Raw genomic sequence first — 25,674 nt, forward strand, 5'->3', positions numbered from 1 at the left:
TTTTGGTACTATCCAAAAGGTACATTTTTTAAACAAAATTAGTTACTATCTTCTTTATCCATTTCTTAGCAGATGGCCCCTTGGGCTGTCTCCATAATTTGGCTATTAGATAATGCTGCTCTAAACATCAGTGTGCATGTCAGATGTGGTATTACTCAGCCATCAAAACAAATGAAATCTTAACATTTGCAACGCCATGGATGGAACTCACTCATATGTAGAATTTAAGAAATAAAATAAACTAGCAAAGGAAAAAAGAGGGAGAGAGGCAAACCAAGAAAGACTCTCAACTAAATTTATTCAATTTAGAGAATAAATTGATGGTTACCAAAGGGAAGGTGGGGAGTGGGGAATAAATGATGGGGTAAGGAGTCTACTTGTTGTGATGAGTACCAAGTGTTGTATGGAAGTGTTGAATTCACTATATTGTACACTTGAAACTAACATTACACTGAATGTTAACTAACTGGAATTTAAATAAAAATTTTAAAAATTACTTACCAATTGCAGATCTATAGAGATACCATTGATTTTTGCATGTCGACCTTGTATCCCGTAATTTTGCCACACTCACTTATCGGTCCTCTGCTTTGGTAGTAAATTCTTTGGGCTTTCTGTATAGATAATCACGTTTGCAAATCAAGGTAATTTTATTTCCTCTTTCCAATATTTGCAAGTCTTTTGTTTTTCTTTTGTCTTGTTTGAGCTAGAACATTCGATACACTTGGCCTTGATCCTGATCTTACTGAGAAAGAGTTAGTATGTTTATCTTTAAATGTGATGTTAGCTAAAACTTTTTTGGTACTTAGTTACTCTTTATCAGGTTGTGAAATATATTTTCTCTACTATTGAGATAATTATATGGTTTCTATAATCTGCTGAAATACATTGATTTTGGAAGGTTGAACTTTCTTAAAATCCCTTTTGGTCATAATGTATTTTATTTTTTAAATAATGCTGGAATCAATTTGCTAATACCTCATTTATAATATTTACTTCTCGGCTAATGAGGAATATTTTAATTTTCTTTTTCTTGTAACATTTTGTGTGTGTGTGTGTGATTTTGGTACCAGAACGCGGACAGTGTAAGTTGGGCAATGTTCCCTCCTCTTCTACTTTCTGGAAAAATTTGTGCAGAGTTGTGTTATTTCTAACATCTGTCTGTTAGAAATAGTGGGAGAAGATATTTGGACCTGGGGTTTTTAACAGAAAAATTTTTAACTGTGAATCCCGTTTTTTTAATGGACATGAGCCTATTCTGTTTATCTATTTCTCCTTAAGTCAGAAGAAGCAAATAAATATTAGGTAGATTTGGTCATTTATGTCTTTCAAGAAATTTCTCTGTTTCATGTAACCTTGCAAATATTTGTGTTTATAGTTATTTGTATTATCCCCTTGATAGCTTTTTAATGAGTGTCAATTCTGCAGTGATGTCTCCTCTTTCATTCCAGAATTGGTCATTTATGTTCCCTCTATGATTTTCCTGATCATTTTGGCTAGAGGTTTATCACATGTATTCATCTTTTTGAAGAACCAGTTATTAGTTTCATTGATTTTCTCTGTTTTATTGATTTCTGCTCTAATCCTTATTACTTCCTTCTGCTTGTCTCGGATTTAATTTGTTCTTATTCTCCTTTTGTAAAATGGAACTATGTATCATTGATTTGAGACTTGTCTTTCATACATATATGTGTATATATATATATTGCATATATATGCAATGCTTATATTTCTCTGTAAATATATATGCATTAAATGCTTATATTTCTCTCTAAATATAAGCATTTAATACTCTGTCAATTCTCTCCTTAGCTGTATTCCACAAGTATTGATATATTATTTTTTCATTCTCATTCAGTTACAAACACTTTCCAACTTCCCTGTAACTCCCTCTTTCACTCATGGGTGATTTAGATGTCTATTTGGTAATGTTCAACAATATGTAGGAATTTGATATACATTTTCCTGTTATTGATGTCCAGTTTAATTCTGTGATGGTCAGAGAAATCTCTTGTATGATTTATTTTCTTTTATTTTTTATTGGTAAAGTTTATTTTATGGTCTAGATCTTCGTGAATATTCCATGTTGATGTGCAAAGACTGTGTATGCTCTTGTTTCGTTATATTTCCTATAAATATCAATTAGGTCAAGTTACTTAATAATGTTTCTCAGGTCCTATTATATTCTTACTGATTTTCTTTCTACTTGTTAAATCAGTTACTAAGAGAAGTGTGTTGAAATCCCCAACTGTATGTATCATTATATAATATCCTTCCTGTTTCTTGTTCTTAAGACTACTTTGGTGATATCAATATAGCTACTTCAGTTTTCTTTTGTTAATGTTTGCATGGTAATTCCAGTGGTGTGCTGGTACATGTTTAACAACTAGTTCTCTGATAAAAGAAGGAGAAGGAGAAAAAGAAAAGCAGTGATTTATAGATTTTTCTGATTTTTGTCATGTAAGTTCACCCACTATGGCTGACTTCAAGTTATCAGTGCAACATCATCGAGGGGAGAGATGAGCTAGTATAAGCCTGTCCCAGCACAGTCCTAATTATATCTTTTCCCATCCATCCATTTTTAACCTATATCTTTATATTTTAAGCACATGTCATGTATGTAGTCTTTTTTATTTTTTTATTTTTTTAGATTTTTTAATTTATTTTTTTTTCTCATTAAACTTTTGTTTTAATGGGTCTCAAAATTCTGTGACAGATTTTTGGTCAAGTTGTTTCCATTAAAAAGTACTGATTTTAAAAATTAATAACTTAAAACTGCCACACACACACACACACAAAAAAAAAACCCCAAATGGTCCACAAAACATTCTCTTTTCCTTCTGAAGGGTTTACGATGCATTGTTATCATTAACCCGTCTTTTACTATTAAACTTAAACGGCCAATTGACACATTTATTTATTAGAGACAGGGAGGGAGAGAGAGAGAGAGAGAGAGAGAGAGGCAGAGACACAGGCAGAGGGAGAAGCAGGCTCCACACAGGGAGCCCAACATGGGACCCGATCCCGGGTCTCCAGGATAACGCCCTGGGCTAAAGGCGGCACTAAACCGCTGAGCCACTGGGGCTGCCCTGTAGTCTTTTTTAAATCCAGTCTAATAATCTCTGCCTTTCCATTGATATTTAAACCATTTATATTTCATGTAATTACTGATATGGTTGGATTGAAATCTGTCACCTTGCTTTTTCTTTTCTTTGTTTCATTTGTTCTTTGTTCATTTGCTTCTCTTCTGCTTTACTTTGAATAAGCTGATCATTATGAATGATTCCATTTTAACTTCCCTATTGGGTTAGTATTTATGCCTTTTTTTAAAATATAGTTTAGAGATTATCCTATATTTATAATATACATAATCGATTAATCAGAACCTACCTTGAAACCATACCACGTAAGAATCTTAGAATAATATACTACCAATTCCTCTCACTCATTTTTTTGTTTTATTGTGGCTGTAGATACATAATTAATTGATTTTATTTTTACTACAGTCAATTATATTTTACAGTGGTTAAAAAATTTTTAAATTGATTTTATATTTACCTCTTTTTTCCTAATTCCAATGTTTTTTATTTCTTTGAGCAGCTTGAGTTTCTATAGGTTTTCATTTTCTTTCTACTTCAAGTCCTGCTTCAAAAATTCTTAGAGTGAAGGCATAGTGGTAGCGAATTCCTTCATTCTTTTGTTTGTTGGAAAAAGTCTTCATTTGCTTACATTTTAAAAAGAAATGTTAACAGAATTCTGGATTCACCGTTTGTTTGTTCTTTTTTCTCTTTCAGCACTTAAATATGTCACTCTATATCTTAAAGCAATGTTTCTAACAACAAATTTGCTTTAATTCCTATTTTTGCTCTCCTGTAGGTAATATGCCTTTTTTCTTTAGCTACCATAAAATTTTTTCTTTATCTTTGGTCTTAGATATGTTAGGTGTGTTGTTCTTTCTTTTTATCTTTCTGTGTTTATCCTGGTTCATGTTCTCTGAGCTTCTTGGATATGTGTGGTTTTATGAATCATAATCTTTTGTAAAATTCCCAATCATTATCTGCATATATTTCTTCTGATGCATTTTCTCTCTCTCTCTCTCTCTCTTTCTCTCTCTCAATCTCATCTGTTTCTGGGATTTCAATTATATATATGTTAGACCTTTCATATTTCCCCTTAGCAATTGGATGCTCTGATATTTTTTTCCACTTTTTTGTCTTAGCATTTCACTTCGAATAATTTTGTTTGACCTATCTTCAAGATCATTTCTTCTTTCCTTGGCAGTTTCAAGTCTTATTGGTGAGGATGTTGGAAGCATGCTTTATCTCTGGTGTTATGTTTGGTTTGTTTTTATTATTATTAGCATTTCCATCCAATTCTTTTATAGATTCCATCTTTTGGTTGAAATCTCCATCTTTTAATGTGTACTATTTTTTCCACTAGATTCTTTGAAAATGTTTTTTATTTTTTTTTATTGGAGTTCAATTTGCCAACATATAGCATAACATCCAGTGCTCATCCTGCCAAGTGCCCCCCTCATTGCCCATCACCCAGTCACCCCAACCCCCCGCCCACTTCTCCTTCCACTACCCTTTGTTCATTTCCCAGAGTTAGGTGTCTCTAATGTTTTGTCACCCTCACTGATATTTTCGCTCATTTTCTCTCCTTTCCCTTTATTCCCTTTCACTAATTTTTATATTCCCCAAATGAGTGAGACCATATAATGTTTGTCCTTTTCCGATTGACTATTTCACTCAGCATAATGCCCTCCTGATCCCTCCACGTCGAAGCAAATGGTGGGTATTTGTCATTTCTAATGGCTGAGTAATATTCCATTGTATACATAAACCACATCTTCTTTATCCATTCATCTTTTGATGGACACCGAGGCTCCTTCCAGTTTGGCTATTCTGGACACTGCTGCTATACACATTGGGGTGCAGGTGAAATGTTTTGAATTCTTTGTTAGTTCTAACATCTGGTTTGTATCTGAATGTGCTTCTGTTTGTTGTTGCTGTGTCTCTTCCCATGGGGTTTTTACTTGTTTTTCCCCCCTTTTTGTCATGTGTTTCATAACTTTTGGTTAAAGACAGAACATTTTGTGTGGGATAGTGTTTGTGCCTGGAAGTGGGCTTGTCTTTCCCACTACTTTGCCTGTAGTGTTGTATGTGTGTGGAAGAACTGAGTCAGTCTAGTCTAATCAGGGATTAAGCTGAGTCTGGGTTGGTATGATTATGATTAATGCACCTCCTCTCTACTTAGTGTTCCCTCAATGTTCCTGTTCCACCTCAGCTTTAGGCTTTCCCCATGGGCCTGTGCCTTAAAGAGGGTCTCACTTCTGTTCCTTCTGTTCTCTGCAAGGAGACTTCTTTTTCTTGTTACTTTATACTTGGTCTGATTGGGGTGACAGGAGGAAGGGGAGTGTATGTTTTCTCTTGTATTGGCTCACCCAGTCTTAGGTGGGCTCTATGTCATCCACGGTCTTGTCTTAGGGCTGGGTTTTGCTCATTGACCCTGTGTCTCTCCCAGCAATGGGAACCAATGAATTGAGCCCAGGATGATTTTTTGTCTCTTTCCCTGGGATAGAGATTTTATTTTTCTGTTCCTTGCCCTTCATGCTGAGTGAGTATTCACCTGTGCCCCTATGGTCACAGAATCTTCTGCCCTTCCTCCTTTAGCTCAAGGATTTTGTTCCATAGGGCATGGGGTGTTGGATCCAGGAAGAGCTTTGTGCCCTCTTGAAGCAGTTAGCTGCTCTCTCCCCCAAATCCCACATCAAGGCAAGCTTTATACCACCTCCTGCCCTCTACTAGTCCTTTTATGAATACACAGTGAGGTGTATTCAGTGAGGTCAGCATGGAAGAGCCATGAGCAGGGGTGAATCTCTCTTGCATCTACACAAACAGTGGTTCTATTCTCTCACATAAACCTACACACAAACTTCAGCAATTTTGTAAGCATTTTAGCAGAAGTCTCTTATCCTCTTCCGCGGCATCCCTGTCTTCTTCCTATGCTATTCTCAAGGTAAGCCAGTACTCACAGCCCTCTCTCTTCTCGGATCACCTGTCTTTCCTTAGACTTCAGACTAGCTGGGTTTGAGAAAAATTATGGTTTTGTAGCTGATCTAGATTTTTCTCATTGTTAGGCTGGGAGTGATACTCTTTCCAACTCCTACATTTTAAACAGAAGCAGAATTGTGTGGGGTCTTTGATATGATGGAAAAGAGAAATGAATTAGATTGGAGGAGTCAAAAGTAATTTTGCTGAGGAAGTAACTTTTTAGATAGGTCCTAAAGGATGAGTAGGTGTTGTTCAGTACAAAGGGATATAAAAGCATTGCAGATAGAATTGCATTTGCCAAGGCCCTGAGGCAAAAAGGAGTTTTGTCACATAGAAAGAACCAAAAGAAAGCTAGTGTGGCCTGAGCAAAGTAGGCTAGGAGAATGCCTGAAGAAGTGTGCAGGCCCAGATCATGCTGTACCGAGTGCCATGTCAAAACTTTTGGTTTCTATATATAGCAAATTCAGTGGGAAATTTTAAAAAGCATTAATTTTCAGGGTGCCTAGGTGGCTCAGTTGGTTCAGCATCTGACTCTTGGTTTTGACTCAGATCATGATCTCTGTTGTGAGATCAAGCCCCGCTTCAGGCTCTGCACTCAGCAGGAAGCTTGCTTGTGATTCTCCCTCTCTCTCTGTCCCTTAGCCCCTCCCCCCACTTGTGTGCTCACTCTCTCTTGCTCTTTCTCTCTCTCTCTCTGAAATAAATAAATAAATACCATTAATTTTCTTGGATAAACAGAGAATCTGGAATCCTTTCAGAGAGCAGCACTACATAAATGAACTTTTCTTTCAGTGTAACATGGTATTAGATCCCCAATTTCACTGTATATAAACTCTGTATATAGACTCTGTATATAAAATACAGAGTCTAACCCTGTGCTTCCAGTTAGAACTTCATTTTCTAGGAAAGCTTCCAAAGGCATTTTTTTTAAATCTAGTTTAGTCTGACATGTTTAACATGAAGTCATTTTCTAGTACTAGTGCATCATTTATTTCTGCACCTTGTCAGAGCTTCTCTATTTACTTATTAGCCAATTACACTTCTCCTCTTCCTCTTCTCATATAGACTTGTGAAGTCTAATGGTCAACAGATGCGCAGTGTCTCACATACTTTAATGAAACTAGTTTTCTGTTGCTATTAATACTACTAATAGCATTAATAGAAAGGGAGAAGTTATCAGACTGACACAGCAGCTTTATTTTGTCTCAGTGTAATATGTAAGTGTGTGACACCTGAGTTCATCTGGCTAGCTGCAGAGCCAAAGAAATATAAATTACCCCCAAGGGATCTAGACAGAAAGCCAGGCATGCTGCTTATCTCTGCTTTCCACAGCTTTTTGGTACACTTTAATGCAAAGAATTATGATGGATCTCTTGAATCATTTGGGGAACATGTACAACATGTACCTCTATGAGCTGGGCTTTCATTAATGTGAGCATTTCATTGCTCATGTAAACAATGAATTGATAAAATGGTAACTAGCTCACATCTTTTGAGAACCTTCTATGTGTCTATCCCTGTACTAAATGTATCACATATGTTATCTCACTCTGGGGTAGGGGCTGTTATTATTCCACAAAATCTGACACTTATACAAAGGTTAAGTGCTTGCCTAATGACAAATAGCCAGCAATGGTAGCCACTGAGATTTGAGGTTAGGTCTCTGTGACCAACTTCTTTGCTGCTATGATGCATTGAGCACCTACTTCTAGGTCAACCTCGTGCTAATCCCTGAGCCTCTGGGGCCCACTTCATCATATCCCTGCCTTCAGAGGGTTCACAGCCCAGTGAGGAAGGTGGAAATGTATGCTATTAATTAAAATATAGCATGATCAGTGCTACAAGAGAGGTACAGACCATGGTTTGATGAGAATCAAGAACATAGATTGATATACTTGGCCAGGAGATGGAAAAAGGAGGGAACAGAGGAACAGCATAAGACTCCATAACATTCCACAGGGGGAATAAAATTTGGTCTGGGTCTTGAAACATAGGTAGGAGTTCATGAGTATAAAAAATAGGGTAAAGATTATCAGACAAGTCTCAGACAATTTTAAGTAAAAGATATCCTATTTTTGCAATTGGTATAATGAGCTATATAATAAAGGCAGTACCCAAAGATGAGGTTGGAGCCAGTTTTTAGGAAGTCTCATATAGAACTTTATCTATAACAAATAGAAAACTTGGAATAATTTTAATTAAGTGCTTTGAACACATGAATAATCACAGTATGACAACAACAAAATTAGATAGTATTTGTTGGCATTCAACCATGGGCTCAAGAAATACATACATAATTTAATTTTCTCTTCACAACAAGATTATATAACAAATATTGCTATTCCTTTTTGCAGATGAGAACAGTTTAGGTACAAATAAGAGGTAGAGTAGCTAGCCCAAAGCCATTGTACCAATAATCATAGGAGCTAAGGTTCAATTGCAGGCATGAAAACTTCCTACATTCACACCTTTAACCATTCAGAAGTAGGCGGGACTAGAATGCCAGGCTGGAGTAGATGAGAGGCTGTGGTGTGTCCAGGCAGAAATGAAACAGAGTAGAGGGGAAGTTTCTGGAAGAGGAAAATGGGGCCAAATGATCAAAAGCAGAGACTGAAGAAGGGGTAGAGTCCAGGAGATACCCCGGTTCTGACTCATGCAATCCAGCAGACCATGGGCTGGGACTGAGATCCCAGGAAGAGGGCAGTTGGAGAGGGACCAGTTTGCTTGGGCAGGTTGAGTGTGCAGTGCTCACAGGACCACTAGGTAGAGGCATCCAGGAGGCAGTTGGCTGCACAGATCTGGGCATCCTGCCAGCCAGGTGCACAAGCTGGAGACAGGGTCTTGCCACAAAGAAAGGACCAGTGGACAGAACACCTGAGTTCCAGTCCCAGCTGGGCTGGAAGCCACTGAGCTCCACCAATTGGTTTCACCTCCCTCACTAGAGAATGTAGGGAAGGGAGAAATTACCATAAAAGTCCCCTCTAGGCTGAAACGTGGTAATTCTGTGTTCCCCCTCAAGGAAGTAATTATGCATAGAAACAGATTCTGGAAAGCCAGTAGGCTTGTAGGCTAGGCTTTGGCTAGCATGCCATACTCCACTGCAGCAGTCAAAGCCTTCAGCAAGATCCATAGAGCTACACTAGCAGGATCATAATTATAAACTGGGAGGTTATTGTATTCTTTTCATATTTTTAGTCTTGTGTGTTTAGCATGGGGTAGCAGATCCCACCACGTGCATATTCACATTTCCGGGGAAGGGAGAGATGTTAGCAGGAGGTGAGGTGATCTTCCCAAGCCCAGTGGCTCCACAGCTCTGGAAGGCAGCCCAGTGTGTTAGCCCAGTGTGCTCACCAGTACTCGTGGGGTGGGCCCCACACACCTGGCTCTGTGAAAGATCCCAGGAAGGGATCTTCCCTGTGTACCAGGGAAGGACACAGGCACTGCAAAAGGAATGTGACTCAAGAGCCAATTTCTATAGGATTTGAAATTATTATTATCACTGTGCAAGTTCACAGTGAACCACGTACTTATTTTTCTTTTGGGTTATATTGAAACCCTAATTTCCTCAAATGTAGGATTCCTGGATCTTCATACATACTTTTGGCTTCAGTTCCAGTTGAATTAGCAGATTTAACACAATGATCTTGTAGAGATTTTGGAATATAAAACATATAAATTATATATTGTGTGTATGAAAATAAAAATAATTAGTTATATATTTATTTCTATTATATATTTATTTATATAACATTTACTTATATTACATATAATATATGTTTATATATAAAATGAATTATTTTTATTCTCAGCGTATTTCAGCCTAAGCATGGTGTAATTGGTGGAAAATGTCTGAATTTTGAAGAAGACATAGCAGATCATCGTTTTGAATGACCCCCAAGAAGGGGGTGAGGAAGGTTCAGATAAGGCTCTGAGCCTCCCTGTTGCGTCCCCCAGGCATGTTACTTTACTCCAAAGCTTCAGCTTCCAAGATTAGAGATGATAACAGCATAGCCTCACAAGGTCCTTCTGAGGATAAAATAAGGTAACGCATGCGGAACTGTAGTGCGTGCTCTATAAATATTAGCTTTCCCATGGAGTGAATAATATATGTAAAAAACCTTGAAGAACTTCTGGCACAGGGTGGATGCTTGATAAATGGCCACATGAATATTGCAACTCTTAGTGTTGTCAATAAAATCACGGGTCATGGTAATAAAGGAATAGGTGTATTGGGCACTAGGCTGAAAGTTGTAAGAATGATGGTCCAGTCCAGGCTTTTCCACTCACGGGCTCCATGGCCCTGAAATTACTGCTTTACCTCCTCAGTTTCTCCATCTGTGGGTTGGGTGATTCGGAGCTGGGTAAAGGTAATGCATGAAGGAACCTTGTGCCCTAGACAGCTCTTTAAGATTTTATTTATTTATTCATGAGAGACACAGAGAGAGAGGCAGAGACACAGGCAGAGGGAGAAGCAGGCTCCATGCAGGAAGCCCAAAGTGGGACTTGATCCCGGGACTCCAGGATCATGCCCTGGGCCAAAGATAGGTGCGAAACCGCTGAGCCACCCAGGGATCTCCCAGAGAGGTATTTTGAGGAGCAGATTGACACACTGTAAAGAACATTGCAGTGTCCAGGACATAGCTTCCTGGAGGACATAACTCTGGAGCTGACTGTACCTTTTGTGAGACAGCCCTAGTGAATTAAGGAAGAGAACAAGAGACAGATACGGGCTTCCAAGTCCAGCAGGAAGGACCATGGTTGAAGCTCACCGTTTCCAAGACATATTTGACTTCAGAATCCCTCCTTCTCTGAAATATATTCGCCTCCCATGGAGCTGGTGATATTCTCAGGAACAGACTGTGAAACAGCCGTGAGGACAGGGAGACCCTTAGGCTGGTACTACCGTGGTCTGTGTCCCGTATCAGAAAGCCAACTCCCCTGTCAGAAGCAGAAGAACAGACAGGAGAAGATGACTCTGGAGGCCTGAGAACTGGTGGGGAGGCCACCACAGGAGACCTGAGCAAGGGCCGATCATCAGCAGAGAGGAGGAAGGGTGCAAGAGCTGTGAGGGTTGGAGTCATCAGGCAACTATTATAACTATGGGGCTCCTGAACCTGGGAGTCAGGATCAGGGGCTGTAGACTTGATGGCAATGCTGGCAAGCAGGTGGCCGAGGCAAGCCACTCTTCCCCTTCAAGCCCAGCAGCCAGTTCTCAAACAGGGGGCATGATGACAGGATGGTTTCCACTTCACTTGTGCCATGTTGACACTCTGAGGCTGTGAGCTCTCTCTACTTCTGAGGCACGAAAACAGTAAGCCGGACCAGATCCAGGGCATCGGGTGACAAGGAGCCAACTGATGTGCATTTATTAAATGCCTACTGTGTCCTTGGCTGAGCACCAGGTCCTGGGAGGGAAGGAAGGTATAAGGGTGCACCAGGACATGTCCTGGCAGTCATTTCAGTACAGGAGGAAGGACTTTGGAGTCAGAAAACCGAGAGGCCACTACCACACCAGCTGCATGGCCTGGACCATGTCCAAAGAGTGAACATGCGCTGTACAGTACAAAACAAATGGGGAGCATCGCCGGAAGCGAGTGTCCAGCTGCCAACCCAAGAGCCCAGATTAGAGCGTGCGTGTCCTGCCTGCCTCGCCTGCCTCATCCAGCCTTTCCCATTCCCATGCCCGCTGAATGCCAGTCTGAAAACTGAGTTGAGACGTCTTTAATCACAACATGTTGTGGTTCCTAGGGACAGATTTTGGCTGCTCTGACAACTGTAAAATGGAATTATGTCTGCAAGTTAATTTGCTGGAAAGGAGTCACATTTCACAAAATTTTCCTGGAAGCCAAAACGAGCAATTAGAGCGTAGATGCACTCCTGGCCTAGTGATTTGGGGGTGAAGCCATGAGATTAACACACCACTCAGCACATTAGAGCACGTGAGGGCCAAGAAACTCCCCCCCATCCCCCCAGGACAACTACAGGGCTCTAAAGAATCAGCATCCACCACGCTGGGGCCTCCAGCCCTCACTGTGTGTTCAACTGGGGTGACATTAACAGAACAAAATTAGCCATTTTAAAGGAACAATTCTGTAGCATTTAGTACATTCTCAGTGTTGTGTAGCCACCACCTCTCCCTAGCTCCAGAACATATTCATCTCCCCCAAGGGACTTCACTAAGTGATTACTCCCCATCTTCCCCCTACCACTGCCCCCACCCCAGCCGGAGAACCCCCAAATCTGCCTTCGGTCTCAAGGATTTACCTACCCTGGGGGTTTCCTATTAGATCCCACCTGTGCCAAACCAAAACTGCTTCCCGAGGGAGGCAGCAGGCTCTACAGGTTCTAAGTGTCCAGGTTGTTGGGACGCCGGATACAGTGCTGGTGCCAAAAGCAGAGTGACATTTACAGGGTGCGGTTTCTTCATTTTAATTCACATGTCACCCCATCTGCATTCATGCTGCCCATGATTCGTGTTGCACCCACACACCTCCTCCGGGGGACTCTCCCTGCCTGCACCCAGCGGACCCCCTCCACTGTACACTTGGAGCACCCCACTTGTGTACTCCCTGGGGGCCACACTCGTGTTTCCTGTGATGCCCAGTGCCCCCTCGGGGCTTCCAGAGGGAAGGAACCCATGGCATGTGGACGGAGTACTGGCTTCACCCTCTGAGAGGCTGGGTTCCCGTCCCCCACCCCCGGCCCCGTGTCCCCTCCCTGAGGGATGGTGAGTGTAAGCTGTGACCTGCGGTGACATTCTCTTTGTCCTGTCTTCGGCAGCCCCGGAAGTGTTCCAGGTATATGTGGACGGAGGCCCCGGGTACTCGTACCCCGTCGACTGGTGGTCCCTGGGTGTCACGGCCTACGAACTGCTGCGGGGCTGGGTAAGATGGGCACCTGCACGGTGGAGGCGGGCAGCCCTGGAACGTGGGGCCCAGGTCAAGCCGGGCTGGGGTGCTGATGGCCGGCCACGCGGCGGGGCGGGAGCGTGCGTGAAGAGTCAGGCCCCGGGTTCCAGCTCTGATGGACCCTGAGCATGAGGGGGGCCTCGAGCGAGCGTCTGGTCCCACCGCCTCGTTCACTCATGGGGAATGGATGCTCACGGGGGAAGGTCTTACGTAAAGGTCAGCATCTAATCAGTGGCAGCTTGAACCCCCCAAAGCTCCTTGGCACTGTGATTTTGAACACTATCCTCTTTCGCTCCACAACTCTATGCGTCGGTGTCTGGTTTTCCAGCTTGATTTGAAGCTCTTGAAATACAAGAACCGTGTTGCTTTTCCCTTGTTTGTTTCTTCAGTACCTTCCCCAAATACATAGCTAAATGCCCCCATAAAAAGGAGGCATTTGGTGCATATTTTTGTTTTTATTTCATTTAATTTAATAGCTCAAGATAACTACTGGCAATGAAGAACTCATTTTTACTTTAGTAGAAAGAATTGTGACAAACTAATTTTGAGGCATTTTTCTTTTCTTTTTTTTTCCTAAGGATTTTTTTTTTTAATTTATTTATTCAGAGAGAGAGAGAGAGGGAGAGAGAGGCAGGGACACAGGCAGAGGGAGAAGTAGGCTCCATGCAGGAAGCTCAATGCGGGACTCGATCCTGGGTCCCCAGGATCATACTCCGGGTTGCAGGCGGCACTAAACCGCTGCACCACCGGAGCTGCCCCTTGAGGCATTTTTCTTTGCACAAGTATCGTTCGAAAATGCTGTCACTGAGCCTTGGTTTCTTTCTTGGTACGATGAGGATAAAAGCCTTCAGTCTGTTTCATGGAGCTGAAGTTAGTTACCACAGGTCGTTCTGCCCCCGATGGGGACACAGGGTTGGCATGTCACCCGCCTTTGCTGCTCCAGGCCTTGGTGCAGAGCCACTTGCACTGAACTGCAAAGTTCGGTGTCCCACAGTGATTTGTATCCATGCATATTCAGGCCAATGGAGGTGCACTCCTGGAAGGTGGGGATCGCCAATGAGGAATGAATGAATCAGTCATTCTATGAATCCATGATAATGGGACCAGTTTGCAAACCATCAAAGCCATATGAGTGAAAATATTATTTTTCACCCTGTAGTTTAAACAACTATTGTCTTCTTTTGATCTCAATTATTTCCTCTGAATTCCTCAAAAACATAATTGCTATACACAATGTTTTGATAATTAAGTATATACATATACTTAATTATATATACATATATATGTATATATATGCATATATATTTGTTATATATATTTGTTAGTTTTCTATTTTATATATATATTTGTTAGTTTTCTCAGGCACTGAATGAAAAAAAATCATCTTCTTGGCTGGTTCCTTTGTCATCTGCTGGTTTCGTTCATTGGTAGGCACAGCCAGGAGGGACCATGAGCATCCATAACACTATATGAACCAGAGGACACAGGCATCCACCAGATGCTGTTTATCTGATGTCCTCAGCTACACAAATGCCCTCGGCAAGCAGTTGCCCCAAGCACGTTTGGATGTTCAGCAGCAGAAAGTACATTCTCTGTGTTAAATAAAAATCAATCGAGCAAATTTGAAGATCTAATTGGCTTTACTAAGTGATCCATGAGTCTAGCAGCACCCCATCTAGCACGTTGAGAGGTGCTCCAAGGAGCTGTAGGAAGTGGAAGTGGAAGAGTTGTATAAGAGGGTGGGGCAAGATGCTCTCAGAAAAAGAAAAAGATTGTTTCAGGCAAGAGCTTTCTAGGGTGAAAAGCCAGATGTCTTATCATGCAGATTGTCCATCTTTCTTCCAGGGGTGGAGAGGACCCAGGTGGCAGGCTCAGTGGTCAGGATTGGAATATTCCTGACCCAGCAGTTAAGACTTAAGACAACACTTCTGGGGAAGTTTGGAATTGCAATTAGATTATGTATTAAGCCCTGTTTTGGGAACTTGTCCTAAGTGATAGCATTTGGGGCCTGTGAATTTTGTGTTGTGCTTTTAAAACATCTGTCATTCCTCACGGGTCAGAAAGTCAAAGATGATGACTTGGCAAAATGCCCCAAGGATCCGTGGTTCTTGCTGCTTCCAAAATAAATCGTTTCATTTTTAATGCAACAGTTTTCTATGCAGAGATCCAAATGCCACATTCAAGGGAAGAAGGAGAAGCACACAGTGGGATGGGGGGAGGGGCCTTTGACATAGTGAGAGTGAGTGAATGAAAGGACACCTGTTATGTGCTATTGTAAACCTTCCTCACAGATGTCTGGTCTGGCTGAACCTTTGACAGGCTTATGCAAACAGTTAATTCTCTGTTTTTCATTCAGGAAACAATCACATTCAGTAAAAAAATCTATACTGAGATGCATTCCTGCTTATCTCTGGGGTGTGTGAAGGTAGAGGCTGGCCTTCCTCCCCAGAATCCCTCTATCATGTCAGCGACAGCATCCCTACCAAGTAGCCATCCACCTGTTTGTTCCTTGATTCCCTCAAAATCCAGGGAGCTTTTTACCTCCCAAAGATGAATGCCGCAGTGGGGATTTCCCAGTGTACGTTCTAGGATCTTAGAGTTGGAAAGAGTTAGAATACATAAGATCAGTACAGTCTGCTGGCAAGGGACCCAGAAATACTCTACCCCCAGCCTGGAAAACAGCCATCTCTTCCCAAATGCTCCATCGGGAGAGCAGAGGAATCAAGTGTCATTAATGGGCTTAAAATCTCAACACAGAGAATCCCATGAGCCTGACTGGATCCTGTGGCCTGGACCAGAAACAGACGTGGGATCTCTGAGCCCAGAGTAGAATCTTAGTCGTTACCCACATGCCTGCTGAGTGAAAGAGTACTGTGTTAGAGCACAGGTACCTTGGTCTCCCCGGACTGCAACCACAACCTCTGATTAGAGAGAAAAGGTGTAAGAAGGATGTTTCCCACCCACAAGCCCAGAGAAGGGACTTGGGGACCTCAGCACAGCCTCTGTCCTCTTTCCTGCCTGCCGGGCTCCAGATGGCATCCCCGACAGGTGATCACCCGCCTGTTCACTGTTTCCCCTCAGCATCCAAGGAGCTCCTTACCTCCAGAAAGAACCTGTTTCATATTTTGACAGCTTTAATAGCTAGAAAGTGTTTCACTCAACTGGAAGCTGCCTTCTCATAATAATGAGTATCTTAGAGGAATTCACAGGGTCAAACTTTGGCTCTACCAGCTGCCTCGTCTGTGATCTTAACCAAAGCCAATAAACCAGATCGAGTGCTCAGAATCCTCATCTGTTAACCGGGGGAAAAATTAATAATATCTACCCAATAGGGTTGCTTTGGGAATTAAGTCATTGCAATGGTCCTCACTCAGTACGTGCCTGATGAATGTCAGCAAGCTTCCACTCCTTGCTGTGATTCCTGCCCTGGGGGCCTGCCAGCAGGCCTGCATCCTCTGACATAGCACCTTTCCACGCTGGAGCCAGGCACTTGGAGTGGAGGCTGGATAACGCCTGGGGGATGAGTGCTGGTGGGAAGGCCTAGGGGCTAGGTGAGCAGAGGTCTGTGTTCCGTCCCACGCTCTGGGTGCCTTGGTGCTCCGATTCCCACCCAGTCACGTATCTCATCTGAGCCATGGCTTCCTCCTTTGTGAAATAGAGACTATGAGGCCACCGCAGGGATGGTGTGAGAAAATGTGGCAGGGCACACACAGTGTCCGGCATGGAGGAGACATGATCATCAAATAACTACGCTCCTGGCAATGACTCTGAGACAGGTTGATGGAGATAAAGTGCTGATGACTTCTTCAGAGGGAACAGACATTTAAGCTGGGTCACAGAGATCCTGCTGGAGGGAACAGTGTGAGTACAGAGGAGGAAGAGCCACTGAGGAGGACACAGCAAACATTTCTGACTGAGCAGCAGTACAGGACAGTGAGGGGACAGTCCTTAAAAGCCTCTGAGATCAGCTGGAGACACTCAGGTTTACCAGGTAGGCAGCGCAGTGCTGTCCATGGACGTGACGACACGGTGGTCCAGGGAGAGTGTCCTTTGCAATCATGCATTTCCGGGCTCATGTTCTGGCTTTGCTGCACAGTCTCTGAATGACCTGGGGTGAGCCGATTTCTTATCTACCAACTGGGAGGACAGTAGTTGAAGCCCAAAGCGCAGGGTTCCTTGACTTTGGCACTGCAGACACTCGAGGCTGGGGAACTCTTTGTGGTGGGGACTGCCCTGCACAGGGCAGGATGTTCAGCAGCATCCTTGGCCTCTCCCTAACCAGATGCCAGCAGAAATCTCCCATGCTGACTTATGGCAGCCAAAAATGTCACCCAGCATCATCCAATATGCCCTGGTGGATAAATTGTCCCCGCTTGGGCACCACTGCCATAGAGTAACCAAGAGGACTAAATGAGATCCTGAATGCCAGGCTCATGGCACACTGCATTGCACAGAGTGGGTTCTGAGTGTAGACAAAGGGTGGAGCTCAAAACCCCACCTGTGGTGCCCTAAGACCTTCTACCCTCCAGGCTTCTTTCCAACCACTTCCCTGAACTTGTCTTTGACCCCATTCAGCACATTTCCTTGAGGTCGGGTAGACAGAGAAGGCTGGGGGTGCAGAGAGGAGACGAATAAAGAGGAAGGGTGTATGGAGCACCCCTAAAGTCTGCAGTGTGGAAGGAAGAAGTGGGTGTGCACCCGCTGGATGGGCTCAACCACAGAACGGGGAGTGTGTTGGCGTGCAAACTCTACAGAAGGAGAGAACACTGACTTCTTGTCCCTTGGTAAAGCAGACAGAGAGGGCACTGTGCCAGGAGTCAGGACCTGGGAGGAAACGGACCCTGGGATCTCACTCTCTAGGTTTTATGTCTCCATTAAAGAAGGGGAAGGAGCGTGGGTTGTTCTACGGACCTCTAAGACCCAGCAGAGGTGGTTCGACAGTTCTAAGGGGTGGGGAAATGCTTCTTCTGGTTCTGGAGATTTCATAGCCTGAGGAACTGTTCTTCGCTTTCATCTGTTCTGTGTTTGGGATTTGGAGTAAAAAGGTTTGGAGAAAAAAAAACATTGGATTAGATGGTCCCCAAAGCCCAGCTCAGCTCTAGCAGTTCAAATAACAAGTCTGTGGCAATTCTTGTCTCCTGTCTTCCATTTCTTGGAAAATTGGCATTTTTTGTAAACCGAGTGTCCTGGCATAGAGACACACCTGCACTCCCTAATGCGTATATCCAGTGCCCTGCTGCTAAATCACTTTCACCAGCAGTCCATGTAATTACTTTACCTTAGAAATGCCACTTGGTTTTCTGAGTCAACACGTCCTAAGGGCAGTGAGTGAGAACCAAACTTCAATAGAATTCTTTACCCAAGCAGGTGAAATATTGATCTCAGTATTTGCCAATATTCTTGTAGAAGGAGCTGGGCTTCTCTGAGCTACCCAAACGGATGGCAGCTGCGCCCAGAGCCACAAGCTGCAGAGCATAGTGTTGCAAGCTGATCTGTGAATGTATTTAACTGTTGGCTTTATCAGAGTTACCATAATTATCATCATTGCTATTCTTATTGGCCTGATTCCCCCTAGAAGTGGAGAGGACAGAGCTAGAGACTGGCGGGTTTGGGGGAGGCAGATGGAAAAGTAGATTGATGAATGCCTTGAGGCAACCAAGAAGAAACTACAGAATGCAATGTGAGTGATATGAAAAGCCTTCCCATTTGTCGCTGGCTGTTCTCTCAAGCTGGGCGCTCTGCATGGTGGGTGTGCTCTGGTGGCATCGGAGAAAGAGCAGTGAAGGAGAACCTGCGTCTCTGTGGGACGAGGCAAGGGCACTGTTTGTCTTCCAGCCTCAATGTCCTGACTTGTGAAGTGAGAAGGTGAGAGTGCTCCATCGCCCAGGGTCCTCCCACCTGCTGCAGCTGGGTGTCCCCATACAGCTGGGACAGGATGGGAGGAATGGTTTCTCCAGAGGCAAAAAGATGGAAAGAAGCAATCCAGAACAGTCCAGAAACTGATGTTTCACTCCTGTTATTTCTAATCATGGTAGCTGTTACTGGTGAAGTTGGGGTGGGGAGAGGGGGGATGTCCTACAAAGGCCGAGGCAGGCGGCAGCCTCAGGAGGAAATTCTAAAATGTTCATTACTAGAGCCATACTCCACCCTTATGACAGTAAAAGAAAATGTTTGAAGACATATGTAAAGGATGTTAGCATACCTACTTAGCTGGCCTTTCTAGGGAGTCCACAGGTTTTGGCTTTGCTCTGCATATTGTAGGGCAAAAGGGTGGGGAGGTTCCCAATTCGATTGACAGATGAAGGAGGAGACAGCCAATCTTGAGCAGGTGCCCTTCTTCTGGGTAGGCACGTTGGAAGGCACGGGCACCGTCCTGAAGGTGGACATCTTCCCCAGGGGAGCCCCATTTGGTGAAGATAAAGATGCTCTTCTGTTCCAGGGAACTGTCATCCTGAGCCTGGGGTTCTCTGCTGGATAGCTGAGGTTGCTCGAGAGCCTAAGAACACAGAAATGAGTACAGGATAAGCCCACCTTTGAGGACACCCCAGCAGGAATTCCACAGCAGACAATCAGGTTCATGGGGATAACTCTCAGTTTCTCTAGCTATTGTACCACACATGCTCCAGAGATGACTGCCTGCTCTAGCCCGGAGCCGTTTGATCGTGATGCAAACCTCAAAGCATCTCAGCCCACAAAGCTGGGTGGAGAGTGAAGAGGGGGAGAGAATTTTGGTGAGGAGGGGGGCAGGGGCAGAGCTCAGACATGGTCCAAGCTGTGTACTCAGGGTCCCAGTCAAGAAAGTCCTCCCAAGCTTTGAGAGGTTCTTAGAAGCAAGAAACTGCCAGGCAATGTTGGGAAAATTCATCAGGGGGTTTAATGTTCTGCAGAGCGGGCCAGTTGGAGAACAGAGCTATGCATCCTCACTGCAGGGGAGAGGGTGGCAGGTGGAAGCCCAGCCTCCCCCGCCCACCCATCCACCCCACCGGACCCGGACCTTGATGATTCTTTCGTGATTCCAGCCTTGCCCCACTCCCAGCCCCAGGCAGTTCAGCCAGTGCAGGGAAATGTGGCATGAGGCCCATCAGCAGGTAGGGGCTTTGACTGGAGGTGATGCTGGGTGTCCGATGGATGGTGAGAGCCATCCCCAAGCCCAGAGCAGAGACTCAGGAGTTAGGCTGTTGGATGTGGGTCCTGCCTCCGCCAACTTACCAGCTCTGTGAACTTGCCAAGTCATTTAACCTCCTGTGGCCATAACAGAGCATCCACGTGCTGGGATCCAGTACTACCCCCCAGGCCTGGTCACTGTTGGCACAGGGGTGGGGGCCACATGTTCTGCTGTGAAAGAGGACCTCCCACTGTTACATGAAGGGAAGGAATAAACCACTTTCTCACAAATAACACAGTTTTAACCACACGGGCCACTGTCTTCCGGTTGGCCTCTCTGATTCCCTGTCTGATCCTTTGGTTGCAGAGACCGTATGAAATCCATTCGGCCACACCCATTGACGAGATCCTCAACATGTTCAAGGTAGAGCGCGTCCACTACTCCTCCACGTGGTGCAAAGGCATGGTTGCCCTGCTTAAGAAGGTAAGGGGGCAGCCGGGCCTGGGGGCTGAGCAGGCCTGCCAGCACTTTCAGGAATGAGAGAGAACAGAATGCGGGCGGGTGGTGGGACTGGTAAAGTAGGCAGAGCGCCAGCACATCGTCAGGGCCTCACGGTCTCGCGTCCAGGATCACAGAGCCACTGGCTGCTAGAGTCCGCCTGGAGCCACGTCTGTGACAGCACAGCCCCAGGCTTGTTTCCCTCTGCTACAAGCTCCTAATAAATAGAAATACTGAAATGCATTTGGCTCTTTAAAATTTCTTTTTTTATATATGAATTTATTTTTTATTGGTGTTCAATTTGCCAACATATAGCGTAACACCCAGTGTTCATCCCGTCAAGTGCCCAGCTCAGTGCCCGTCACCCAGTCACCCCCACCCCCCGCCCACCTCCCCTTCCACCACCCCTAGTTCGTTTCCCAGAGTTAGGAGTCTTTCATGTTCTGTCTCCCTTTCTGATATTCTGCCACAGTTGGTCTTTTGAGTCGCTGAGCTTTAAGAAATGGGGATCTCCTGACTTTCTCCAGGAACTAGAATTTACTAGAAGAAAGCAGCGTGGTTCCCAGAGTGTGTCCCCTGGGCCAACAGCGGCAGCAGCCAGAGCAGACAGCTTGTGGGAAATGCAGATTCCCAGGCTCCACTCCGAAACTCTGGGGGTGGGGCCCCGTTGTTTGTATTTCGGTCCGCTCCCCCGGTGGTTCCGAAGCAGCACAAGCAGGACGGCTGCGGTGCCCTCCTTCTGAGGCTGCAGGTAGCTTTCCTGACTCCGAATCCTCGGAGATGCTCAGGATGGATGGAGTCCCGTGTGTGGTTAGTACCCAGTCATGTGTGATAGAAGAATGGGGGTAACAGCGGCCAGCAGTGCTGGGGGACTGTCGACTCTGGGCTGCGCGCTGGCTCTTCTCATACCTCACAGCCCCGGGAGTCCCTATTACAGGTGAGAACACGGCAAGTCCTTCCGTTGGTGCCCTGGGGCAGAGGGCAGAGGCAAGGTTTGAATCTGGGCTCTCCTGGCTCCATAGCAGCTGTTACCCCCACTCCGGGTCTCCCAGCTCCAGATGCCAGCTGTTCGTCCCTACACTGCCTTAAATGACGTGTTGAAGTATGGATTCACTAAATTTCATTAGAGGAGATTCAGTCCTTGGTTCTTCGAAGTCAGTGGTCCATAGAACCAACTGCTGACTCAAACCACCTGGATGCCCTAGGCAGGTACCAGTGCCTGCACCCCCCCTGCAGGCCCCCTGCACTCCCTGCAGCCCCCTGCACACTCCCTACACCCCCCTGCAGGCCTCCCGCACCCCGCTGCAGCCCCCTGCACCCTCCTGCAGGCTCCCTGCACCCCCCTGCAACCAGTGAGTCAGAGAACTGCTGCTTCTGAAAGGGGAACTCCCATGCGGCATCAGAGTGAAGTCTCTGTGTAAATCTGCACAGGTTGTTTGGGGGCAGCCCTAGGAGGATGCTGTCGTGACCAGCAGCTAGGACCCTGCTAGGTGTCCTCACCTGGTGTGACCACAGCTCACACACTGGAAACAGCTGGGAGATTTCTGCAGTGTTGCGGGCTGGGGGCAGGGGGCAGTGGGCGGGGAGCAAATGGCACCTGTTGGCAGCTGGGTGCCACACACCCCCTTAGCAGTGGCCAGGTCCTTACCAATCCCCTTGGGTCCCATCGTAATCAAGAGCTCGAAGTGGAAGAGTTGCCTTTGCTCTTCCTGCTCTGGAAACAGGAGCAGAGCATTCAGTGTCCTGCCTGAGGACTCGCGGCTGGGGAGAGGGCAGGGGTGGCAGGCCCAGGGCAGGTCCCCTGACCGTCACTGTTAGCCCAAGTCATCTTTGTGTTAGACAAGCCAGTGTGTTTCTGAAAAGCTGAAAGCCCCGTTTGGGTGCAAGGTAATACTCTGTGGCTGGTTTTTAATACTGCATCACCCCGTAGTAGCAGAAATTCTATTTGAGGAGAAGCTAAAAATTATACCCTTGGCTGCAAATGAGGCCACTCCATCAGGCCACAGAGGTCACCACAGAGCTGTCCAGGGATAAATATTATTACACTTTCGAACATCGGTTACCAAGCTGACAGTCTCAAGATGAGGAGGCTAATTCTTTTTATATTTAATTGGAAGCCTCTGGAGACATCAGTGAGAGTGGGATGTCATGGGCGCTAGTCCCCAAGGACAGCGTGGTGGCTGAAAACCCAGGTCCTGCCAAAGAGCCCCTTTCTGGGTGACTATTTGGAAGCAGCCGGCCCTCTGGGTTCCTCCCTTGCTACAAAGAGAAGAGTGTAGGTGACACTTCCGACAATGGCAACCCAGACACAGCATTAATGGAACATAAGAGGCAGAGGCCCCTTCATTCTCCCTAGATTCCTACCTTTAGGGTCTCCGCTAACCCTGCGCCCCTCGGTGGGGCGCACAGCTCAAGCAAGCGTGTTTGCCCTCCGCCCACAGCTCCTGACCAAGGACCCCGAGAGCCGCCTGTCCAGCCTCGGTGATGTTCAGAGCGCCCCCTACTTGGCCGACATGAACTGGGATGCAGTGTTCGAGAAGGCGCTGACGCCAGGCTTTGTGCCCAATGTGAGTGGGGGTCTCGTCCAGTGGCATGCCATCCCCTCTGCGGGGTCCCCTGCCCTGTTCTACAGGAAGACTCAGAAGCTGGCCAGGGAGGTCTCTGCTGGCCATGGCCACATGAGCTCCAAAGGGTTCACATTTCACAGAGATTTGGTGTGGATTTGGACCTCATTTCCAAGATCCCACCTGGGAAGCTTCTCTCCTTATAGAAGCTCTTTGTGGACACAGATCCTCCTCTCTTTTATTGAATCACACCCACTATGTGCACAGGTCCAGGCACTGGGGGGAGAATTCACACCGGCTGTGTGCATCCACCCAGCCGACTGTCCACCTATCCATCCATCCCCCCACTGATCCTGCCAGCCTGTATTCTGAGTGCCGACTTATGCAGGCACTCTGTATGACTCGAGGTAAACCCTTGTAAAGAACAATGTTGATGCCCCTTGTCAGGGAGCTTGCAGATGAGAGCAGGCCTCCTCAACTATGCTACAGTTGACTTTAGGGCCACATGAATCTTGGGGGTTGGGGGGCGGGAGGGGGGACTTATCCTATCTATAGGAAACTGTTTAAACAGCATCCTTGGACTACCCACAAAGTGCCAGTAGCACTCCCCAGTTGTGACAACCAAAAACACGTCCAGACCTTGCCAAGAACCCCCTGGGGACAGCTGCTCCCTGTTGACACCAGTGGGCTAGGAATTTTGTGCAAGCAATAAGGCAATCAACATACAAAGGCACATATGGTGACCCAGGGCTGGATCCTGGAGGGACACTGCAGACTCTCCTGCCCAGGGTGAACAGGCCATAGAAATTTGGCTTCAGTACCACCTCTGGGACCTCAGGTGTGCTCCAGAAGGGGTTGTTCACTTGTTCAGGGAAGATATGAGGGGACCCCACCACCACCACTGAGCGTGAGAAGAGTAAATGCCAAGAGGCCTCCAAAGACTCAGAGCAGGACCTGGGACTCAGTGAGCTCTCAGTAAATACCATGCTCATAATAGCTGTTTTAATTAATAAACCTGCTGAAGTTCTGATCTTGGGTCTCTTGGTTAGCTTCCCTCAGAATGCACACTCTGGATATGCCAGAGAAAGATGCTGGCCTCCTTGGTGGTCCTCTTCTGCCCCACTCAGGCCAGCTTGATGAAACCCAGAGATCTTGATTCAGTCCTTTGTATGGAGCCCAAATTGCCAAAAGCAGCCTCCCTGTTGCCATGTCTGAGCTTCTGCAAGGCTTTATGCCAGATCTGTGTGGGTCTAGGTAACTGCCTCCTGGAAGAGAGGCAGGCTTAAGCATTGCCTCCGATGGGACACTCCCCAGGCCAGCCTCCACTTCCTTCCCTGCAGTGAAGCACCGCCTCTCTGGTCCTCCACTGGACAGGTGTGTAGGTCTACATTAGTGGTTAATATCATTCTGTTACGTGCATCTACCATCACCCTGAGAGGGCAGGGCCCGTGTAGCCTTGGCTGGCCTCTGCCTGCGAGACCCCAGAGCAATGGGTGGCGCTAGAAGACACTAGAAGTTCTCAATATGTGACTGTCACACAGATATAAGTGGATGAGTAATAATGGTCCAACAGGATTGAGTGTGTTCTGCATGCCAGGCACTGTTCAAAAACTCCATGTGCATTATCTCATACAAGCTTCACTACAGGGAAGCGAGTCTTGTTAGTAGTATTCTCAGGTTAAGTAACTTGCCCATGATTACTGAGTGAGAAATTGACCTCAGGGGGCAGCCCCAGTGGCCCAGTGGTTTGGCACCATCTTCAGCCCAGGGTGTGATCCTGGAGACCCAGGATCGAGTCCCCCATCAGGCTCCCTACATGGAGCCTGCTTCTCCTCCTCTCCCTCTGTCTATGTCTCTACCTCTCTCTCACTCTCTCTCTCTCTCTCTCTGTCTGTCATGAATAAATAACTAAAAAAATCTATAGAAAAAAAAAGAAATTGACCTCAGGGAGTCTGTATCCAGAGCCTGCATTGGAATGAATGAATGAATGAATGAATGAATGAATGAATGAATGACAGATAAATCAGGCCAGGAAAGACTTGGTCCTGAAATCAGACCAGATTTTTGGAGGAGATCCCAATACACCTCTGGACTGTGGATGGCATAACCACGAGGCTATATTGCCTAAGGGGAGTAGCATCCCCAGCTGGGAATCAGGATGGACAATAGCCACCAGCATCTTGGGTCCTTGGCACAGAAGTCAGGAGGACAAAATTCCTCCTCACCAAAGTGGGTTAAGCCCAGCCTGGCTCCAGATGGGGGGTAAGAGGGAGCCAGCCTGGGGAACTGGGCGGATTATGGCCAGAAATGGCATTTTTCAAAGATTTATTCATTTATTTATGATAGACATATATACAGAGAGGCAGAGACACAGGAGGAGGGAGAAGCAGGCTCCATGCTGGGAGCCCAATGTGAGACTCGATCCCGGGACTCCAGGATTGCGCCCTGGGCCAAAGGCAGGCGCTAAACCGCTGAGCCACCCAGGGATCCCCCAGAAATGGAGTTTTAAAATTAAATGATTTAAAAGGATATTTATAGAAAAG

The 25,674-nt window shown here is 45.6% G+C and overlaps 1 protein-coding gene across 1 annotated transcript in view; it reads left to right on the top strand.

Moving 5' to 3' along the window:
- Positions 1–25,674, top strand: part of STK32B (serine/threonine kinase 32B) — a 389,575-nt gene that overhangs the window by 341,900 nt on the left and 22,001 nt on the right. Inside the window, exons 7-9 of the mRNA XM_072737792.1 lie at positions 12,837–12,940; positions 20,436–20,552; positions 23,009–23,134. Of these exons, the coding sequence (XP_072593893.1) occupies positions 12,837–12,940; positions 20,436–20,552; positions 23,009–23,134 (347 nt within the window). The remainder of the gene's footprint in view (positions 1–12,836; positions 12,941–20,435; positions 20,553–23,008; positions 23,135–25,674) is intronic.

Source organism: Vulpes vulpes, chromosome 14, assembly GCF_048418805.1.
Source record: "Vulpes vulpes isolate BD-2025 chromosome 14, VulVul3, whole genome shotgun sequence".
NCBI lineage: Eukaryota > Metazoa > Chordata > Mammalia > Carnivora > Canidae > Vulpes > Vulpes vulpes.